General features: G+C 44.5%; 1 protein-coding gene across 1 annotated transcript; it reads left to right on the top strand.

Moving 5' to 3' along the window:
• The first annotated feature begins 5,053 nt into the window (after positions 1–5,053).
• Positions 5,054–7,872, top strand: LOC115251830 (uncharacterized). Its single transcript, XM_029845497.1, has 2 exons — positions 5,054–5,355; positions 5,568–7,872. Exon 2 carries the CDS (start codon positions 5,752–5,754, stop codon positions 7,870–7,872), a length of 2,121 nt encoding a protein of 706 aa, XP_029701357.1. The 5' UTR covers positions 5,054–5,355; positions 5,568–5,751.
• The last annotated feature ends 1,026 nt before the right edge of the window (positions 7,873–8,898 follow it).

Genomic DNA, 8,898 nt, shown 5'->3' with positions numbered 1-8,898 from the left:
TACAGGACAGAGGATGTACACAAAGCTTGAATTCTCTTTCCGTTACGGAGAGGGAAGGAGCTGACTCATAATCTATTTTCAGATGTGCCCTTGCATAGAGGCAGAGGAAGGGAAAAAAAAAAACATTTGCATTTCATTTCAATATCTTGAAAGCCTTTCTCACTCTAAGTTATGCCCAGGCTTTCATAAATAATTAAATCATCATGCTAATGACTTCAAATACTTCAAATAGATTAATCTTTTTTGTGCTTGCTTTAAGAACAGTTGGAGCTCATTGCAAATGTTCACTTTTTTCCTCTCTTTGGCTCTAATCCCGATTCCAGAAGTGAGAATATGGGGCAGTCATAATGAAATCTGAGAGAGGTGTCGTTTAATCTCTGCCATCACAACAGAGGCCTGAGAGGTACGACGGAGGCAGGAAACTGCAACGCGTTGTCTGAAATGTCATTTCGATATGCAGGGGTAAACACAATATGACTGTACCACATAAGGGTGTCAGACATTCACAGTAATGTCTTATTTGGATCCATTGATGTATTTTGTCATTCTCCTCAGTAGTATTGCAGATATATTTTTAGTTTTTGACAGGATTTTTTAGTATTTCATGATTGCTTTCTTCTGGTTCTTGCCATTTTGAAGTTAGGTGTATTCCCTGTATTTTAGTTGAGATTTGTTGGGTTTTTAATTTGCTGATTACATTTTGTTTCTTTATGTATGCTCTGAAGGTTTGGGTTTCCTGTTTTACTTTGAAGGTCATTGGTCTTCCAGGAGGTTTCTCACCTTCAGCTTCAGCCACTGCGTTTGATGAGATTCTGGCTCTTAGATCAATTTAAATTCACTATAATCCCAGTAATTTTTTAATCTAGATGTATTCTGACTGGTGGAGTAGCTAAATGGATTGTTTCCATCCTTTGGTCTCTTCTTCATTTCAAGCAGCATCTCACTTTGGTTTGGTAACTTACCAAATTTCAAATAAACATTCCACAAATGTTCCTGCTGTGTTTGGGCCTCAATCCTCTGTCTGCTGGCTTTGTGACATGCACCATGAGAGGTGGTTGTTGTGGAATTTTTCCACTTTGCCCGGTGCGAGTAAAAAGAAAGATGATTCGAATAAGAGAAACATGAATATTCGTATTTTATTGGACACTGGTCAAACAGAATGTCCTGTAGTCTGAGTGCGTGTGCAGCGATCTTGGAGCGTTTATCCCTGTTTCGCATGTCACCTTAAGGCATTTCTCACTGTCTAAACAATGGTACCATTCAGAGGCAGTTGTCAGAACATTGCAACAAATGTTCTCCACTTCCAGTCATGGGGACAAGAATGCCAAAAATGCCTTGCCACTGTGAAATACGAGCGGCTCTTTTATAGCAAGCAGGAAAACAAGGACCATTAAAGGGGTTGGCCTAGGTGCTAATGGCGGGCAACGAGTAGGCTAAATAACAAGTACCAGACCAACATTTTGGCAGATATAAGTAACTTTGCATTCCTCAAACCCAAACCATAGTGGGACAACTATCACCACCAAGACTGGGGATGAAGACTGCCACATTCCAATAATGAAGACCATTTACTACATTGGCAGTTATCTGAATCATAAAGGGAGTGTGCAACTTCACAAATGGAATGACAAAAGCGCTTTTCATCTGGATGTAATTAGCATGTGTGATGCTAAATGGATGAGAAGCCTGTAGTGCTGCATTACAATTTTGGGAGTGGCCGAGAAAGACACTAGCGTCTGTGTGGTTCTGCTGGATGCACAAGGGAGCTAAAGGCAAAAGGTCAGAGTAGCGATGAGCCATGACTACTTTGGTCATGGAGGTGTTTGTGGCAGGGAAGTCGTTTGTGGAGTTATGCATAAAAGAAACATTGGTCCTATCCAAGGAAAATAACGTACAGCGATGGCTTTATCAGTGCACTCTTGAATGAAAGTTGCAAACACAAATTTAACCTCACTGAAGCTGAATTGGGAAAAATAGTACACACACACTATCATTTCTACACAGTTTGGGGAGTGTATGAACAGCTCTGTACCAAAGATTGTGATTGTGGTCCTGGTGGTTGATTTCATGTGATCCTTCTGTTGCTGAGGCAACTGTGGAATCTTGCATCAAAAACAATAAGAATGACAGCATTGATACTATGTGCAATGTCTTTCTGCCAGCGTGACATGTGGTAATCGGCATGTAGAAAACATGTTTCTGGTGGTTGATGTCGACGCTGGTTGATTTAGGTGCTGGGTCCAGCGGCTAAGAAGTTGATGCAACCTTCTTGCACTGCGATGAGTGAATTCAAGTAGCTCGCACAGCGACCTTTACTACTGTGTGGGTGGTTAGCAGGACACAGAAGGGACGTTGCCAGCGTCTGGACTGCCAGTGCCGTCTCATGAAGACCTTCACCAAGACATCACCTGGCTTCAGATCATGTAGTGGCCTACTGGCAGGGTTGGGTAATGCAGCCTTCACCTGGGCCCTTATAACAGATAAATGAGGAGAGATCAGAACAGTAAGATAGAATTCAGTCTTCACACAAAATTGAGTATGGGAGGAGGTGCCTTGGAGCCTGACATTCCATGTTAGGGGGAGCTGCAAAGAGAATTTCTTAAGGACTAAGGTTATTTCGTATTCTTTCCTCATTTTCATATACATCAGCTTCTACCCACTTGGACCACAAGTCTACTATCACTAGACAGTTTTTTTTTTCCTTCAGAAGGAGTTAACTCAATGAAATCCATCATGATGTGTTCAAACAGCCTGTCCAGGGGTGGATGAGTGGCTAATGCTCCCACTTTGCAGGTTTTACCTGGGTTGTTAGAAATGCAAATGAGACATGCTTCACAACATTTTTGAGCGACAGAAGTGAACCCTGTAATAAACCAATTCTCATTTATTTCTTTCAGCATCCCTCCTTGTGACACATGTGTTAATATGGCAAAGTGAGGGGAAAAATGATGGACAAGCCAGGGTTTTTCATTTGGGCCGATCCATGTAGATGTAGAATGATGGCAAGTGACACTAGACAAATGTGATAATCATTTTTCAGAGTGGTAAAACACTGCGTGTCAGTGAGAAGAGGTGGGAGAGGTGTCATGGATGTGACTGTACGTGAGACATAAAGGTTGAGCAGGGCGTGTAGCACTGTTTTTAGCCATGGCATCAGCAGAAGCATTTCCCCTGGAATCAGGATGAGGTGATCAAGTGAGCAGAACATTTCAGATCCACAATGGAGGCTGAAAGAAGAATAGTGCCAGGAAGAGCAGCAATGACATTGTGAGTCAAAACAGGTTTGCCATGAGATTTTAATAATTATGACATCACCATAAAGCACCAAAGTCATGTACGACTCCAAAGGCGTAGTGGATAACAGTGTAGATGTTAGCTGTTTCTTTAGCTGCTAATTTACAGCATATCTGCTGTGTGTGCTGAGTAATGAAACGGGAGAGGTTCAGAATTTAAAATAGCGTAATCAGAAATGACAGAAAGCCCAACTCGGAGTCAGAGTCACGGGAGGCAGAGCCTCATATCAGGGTTGTAAAGAGGTGTGTCTCTGTGCTCTGGTCTAGGTGTGCAGACCTGGTCAAGTGCTGCAAAGCAGACACAACGCCATCATCAGGCAGAGGCAGGGTTAGGAACACTGCAGTGCGGTGACATTTGGCACGTCAAGACATGTGTGATACTGCATGACTCCTGCTGCAGTTGCAAAAATGAACAGTTTTCTGCTCTTGAAGAATGAGGGTCACAGCGCGGGGCACCAAAAGGGTTAGAAGTGCATAGCCGACAATGTCCCTTGATGCAGTCAGGGCTTTTTCAGGGGCAGCAACAGCGCTCAGGCATCGCGGAAGAAACCGCTGCTACTGGTTCGAGTTAAGCAGAGAAGTAGGAGGGTGAGCACAGTTTATCTCTGTGAGACTGGAGAAGAACGAAAGTCATACAACCTTGAAGCTCATCGACAGCTTGGTTTTGTAGGATCAGGTAAGAGTGGGAGAGGATTGTAGCAAAGACTTCATCTGTGAAAGAGCTGCTTCAGCCTCAGGGTTCCACTGTAAAGAACTGAAAGAAATGGATCCTGGGCACTGTGTGTTGTTACGAAAAGGTCCCTCAATCTGTGAGCAAGTTGGAATAAATACTCTACAGAAGAGCACATCGAAGTGGTTGGTTCAATACACTGAATGGTTTTTGAGATGGTTTTTCCCTCTGCGGAGATGTGATGTCCAAGGTTGCTCGCAGAGGTGATTATCATGGCTTCCCATCTACATCCATCTGTAATGTAGGCATTTTCTTATGTGAGGTCTTATGTGTAAGACCTATGTGTAAGACCTATGTGTAAGACCTATGTACAGTAAATACATAGAATATGTGGGCTGAGATGAGGTAGAAATTGCAGTGCATGGTGTAATGGGTGGTGAGTCTGTTGCTGTTTTGGCCTGGTGTGTGTCTGTGCGTGCCACTTCCCACAGTAGAAATTGCAGGCTGGGTCTCCACCCCTGCCGACTGCCCCCCATTCACTGCCGACTGGTGCCTCCTGTTTGAAGCTGCACTCCTTGGGCATTGGTCATGGTGTCCTTTTCCCCTCTGAGGTTGGTGTCCTCTGTAAGAAGATTCATTGTCGTCGTTGTGAGGACAGTCTCTGGCCCAATGACCAAGTGCTCCACAGATGAAGCAGCTGACGTCTCCGTCTGCTGTTGGAGCCGTCACCCCTGTTTCTTCCTCTGTTTTGAGCATCCTTCCCCCCATCCCCTCCCTCTTTCTCTGAACATGAACATCATAGTGATCTTGATGAGCAGTCCAGGTCTGAAAGCTGGACAGTATGTTCCTGATCCTCTTTTTTTTCTGCTTTTGCGTTGGTTGACTTCATCCGCTGTTCAGCATGTACAGCATGTTTATGAATGTCTTCAAGACGAGCTTCACTGATGCAGATGCAGGAGTGTCCAACAGCTGCTCTAATGCAGCAAGCAATCCATTAAAAGGAGGCAGAAGAAACATGTTGTTCCCATAATCCTGGTACATCTCCTCATCTATTGGGTTGGCCAATGCCACTATGTTCACTATGAGTGTACTGACCACAGCATTGTATAGGTTAAAATTTGATGGTCAAGTCTGTTAAAAACATAAAGATGTCCAATATAGTAAAAAATAAATAAATAAATGTTGAGTTTGGGGCGCGGTAGCGGAGCAGCGCACCTGTGTAAATGGGAGCGTGGTTTTGCCATCTACTGGGCGGAGTTGACATTGCACCTTCAGGCGCTTTGACGGCACTCACCCAAAACACCGCGGTTTTGATGACGGACAACGGTAGCGAAGCATCGTAGTTCCAGCTGCTGAGCTAGAAAGCGTTCCAGCCTTGGAGACCATTTGTCTGTAAGTCTGTTCTATACAGAAGTTGTAGCTGTACTGTAGATTCTGTAGCGTTAGTTTAATTATTCTTTGCGTTGTTAGTCCGTGGTAATTAGCGAGTGATGCTAGCTAACATATTAGCACGTGGAGCTGTGTCGTGAGTTATATATAGATCGTCTGAGTGTGTTTGGTGTACGTGAGTTTTTTATGCTGTTCTATTTTCTGTATTGTTTCAGTTTTACAAAAAATAATGGATAAAAGGAAGAAACAACACAGTTGAGCCTTGTTGTGGTTCTTTCAAACTCCATACTGTTAGCTGACTGCCTAGCCTCGCCCGAGAGAGAGAGAACGCGTCGCGAGGGCAGTACAGTAAAAAGACAAGAACACAGCGGGCTGAAGAAAAGGGTCAGCTCAGCAAACATGAGTCTACGATCAGGAAAGTATTACTTGAAAGAGTTCCCTCTACTTCAAGATAAAACAAATGAAGAACCACCAGCACGTGCTACAGAAAACACAAGCCAGGAGCCTCCTATGTGGGAGGTTGTGGAACAAGAGGCTACGAAGGAAGACCCTTCGAAAACAATGGATGCCAGATCCCAAATATCTAAATCCACCAGAAGCTCGCAACGATCATCAGCTTCATCAGCAGCAGCAAAGGCTTATGCGAAGGCAAAGGCAGCCAAAGCCCAACTTGTCTATGCTGAAAAGGAAGCAAGTGTGATGAAACAGAAGGCAGATATGGAAGCAAGTATGTTAAAGCAAAAGGCTGACTATGATGCCAGCCTCCATCTTCTCCAGTGCCAAAAGGCTGCTGCTGCAGCTGAAGCAGAAGCCACCGCCTATGAGGAAGTCGAAAGCGGGGAGCTGAGCCAGATCGGGGATGAGCCCATGGACATAGCTAAGCGCACCAGCGACTATGTTCACCAACAGTCCCAGCTTCTCTTTTCTGAACAGCCAGCAGAACGGGAGACCAGGGAGCTACTGGAGAAGAAAATCAGCAGAATGGTAATATCAGACACCAGACCAGCCTCTCCAGACGCAAAGAATACCACACAGACAGCTTACAAAGAGGTTAAAGGAGAACCAACAGCACAAGCTGAGGCTCATGAGACAACGCCTCATCCATATCCATCACGCACAAGCTTCCCAGAAAGAGGATATGTCCCCGAACCCCAAGGCGCACAAGACCTTGCAAGATATCTCATCCGCAAAGAAATGGTGAGTTCTGGCCTCCTGAAATTCGACGACAAACCTGAAAATTATTGGTCATGGAAAGCCTCATTTATAAGTGCAACAAAAGACTTAGATCTTACAGCCAGAGAAGAGCTTGACCTGATGACAAAATGGCTTGGACCTGGATCGTCAGAACAAGCTAAACGAATTCGTGCAGTCCACGTCTTCAATCCCGGAGCAGGAGTCAACATGGTCTGGCAACGTCTTGAGGAATGTTATGGGACGCCAGAAGTCATAGAGGATGCTCTTCTAAGAAAGATTGAACAGTTTCCAAAACTGCACAACAGAGACACTGTCAGGTTAAGAGAGTTAGGTGACATTCTCCTCGAACTTGAGTGTGCAAAAGAAGATGGTGCACTTCCGGGTCTTCTGTATTTAGATACAGCACGTGGAATAAAGCAAATTGTGGAGAAACTGCCATACAACCTGCAAGAAAAATGGACAGGTTTTGGAAGCAAATACAAGGAGGATCACAGAGTTGCTTTTCCTCCCTTTTTTGTTTTCTCCAACTTCGTCAGGCAACAAGCAAAGATAAAAAATGACCCAAGTTTCACCATATCTACTACCAACAGTTCACCGCCTATGAAGACAGACAAACTGGAAAGACACTACAGCAAACCTTTTGTGAAAGTGCACAAAACTGACGTTCCTGCGGAACCACCAGACACACGAGGCAATCTCTTCATAAATAAACCAGAAGAGCCAGATCGCCAGTGCCCCATACACAAAAAGCCCCATCCATTGAGAAAATGTAAACTCTTCAGGGAAAAACCATTAGAAGAACGCAAAGTGTATCTCAGGGAAAATCGCATTTGTTTCAGATGTTGCGGGTCTGTACAACACATGGCAAGAGACTGCAAAATAGATGTCAAATGCTTTGAATGTGGCAGTGATAAACACATTTCAGCGTTACATCCAGGTCCTCCTCCATCAAGACTACAGAACCATGCAGCTGGCAACGATGCCGAAGAGCAAACTGGAGGCTCATCTCCTTCTGTCACCTCCAAGTGCACAGAAGTATGTGGAAATGTTGAAGGTTCCCGCTCATGTGCCAAAATACTTTTAGTGAAAGTGTATCCTGCCGGAGAAAAAGAGAAAGCAGTGAAGATGTATGCGGTGCTGGACGAACAGAGCAATAAGTCTCTCGCCAAAAGTGACTTCTTCGACCTCTTTAACATCCAAACCAACTCCACTCCGTACACGTTGAGAACGTGTTCAGGAAAAATAGACACTTCTGGGAGGAGAGGTACCAATTTTATCCTAGAGTCTAAACGGGAAGTTGCACCTTCCCCTTCCACCATTAATTGAATGTGACATGGTGCCTGATGATAGAGCGGAGATTCCCTCCCCAGAGATTGCACTACATCACCCCCACTTAAAGCCAGTTGCTGACAAGATCCAACCCGTTGACGACGACGCTCCAATTCTTCTGCTCATTGGAAGAGATATGGTGAGAGTCCATAAGATTCGTGAGCAAATCAATGGGCCTCATGATGCACCTTACGCACAGCGGCTTGACTTGGGGTGGGTGATTGTGGGGGAAGTTTGTTTAGGGCAGGCACATAAGTCGTCAGAAATCAATGTGTACAAAACAAACATGTTACACAGCGGTCGCTCATCGTTTCTCCCACCTTGTCCAAACACCATGTTTGTAAAGGACAGCTATGCTTGCATGTCACAGTGTAATAGTCTTACAGTAAGAGAAGAAAGCGCTAAACCAAGCCAGCTCAAGGACAACCTAGGATACTCAATCTTTGAAAGGTCCAAGGAGGATGACAAACCAGCGTTATCAATTGACGACAAAACCTTTCTTGCAATTATGGATGCAGAAGTCAAACAGGATGAAGGAAACAGCTGGGTGGCACCTTTACCCTTTCGTTTGCCCAGAAGACAGTTGCCTAACAACAGGGAACAAGCCTTGAAACGTCTCCAATCTCTCAGAAAAATGCTTGAGAAAAAACCGAAAATGAAAGAGCATTATATCAAGTTCATGCAGCAGATGATTGAAAACGATCAAGCGGAACCAGCCCCACCTATCGGCAAAGGTACAGAATGCTGGTACCTGCCAACATTTGGTGTTTACCATCCCCAAAAACCAGACCAGATAAGGGTGGTTTTCGATTCAAGCGCTGAATACGAAGGAATATCCCTTAATGACGTGCTGTTGAAGGGACCGGACTTGAACAACTCTTTGCTCGGAGTTCTAATGCGGTTCCGGAAAAACCCGGTAGCCCTGACAGCCGACGTCCAGCAAATGTTTTATTGTTTTATCGTCCAAGAAGAGCACAGAGACTATTTAAGGTACCTCTGGTATGAAGATAACGACGTCAATAA

Source organism: Takifugu rubripes, chromosome 12 (assembly GCF_901000725.2).
Source record: "Takifugu rubripes chromosome 12, fTakRub1.2, whole genome shotgun sequence".
NCBI lineage: Eukaryota > Metazoa > Chordata > Actinopteri > Tetraodontiformes > Tetraodontidae > Takifugu > Takifugu rubripes.
This window is presented reverse-complemented; position numbering and strand designations above follow the sequence as displayed.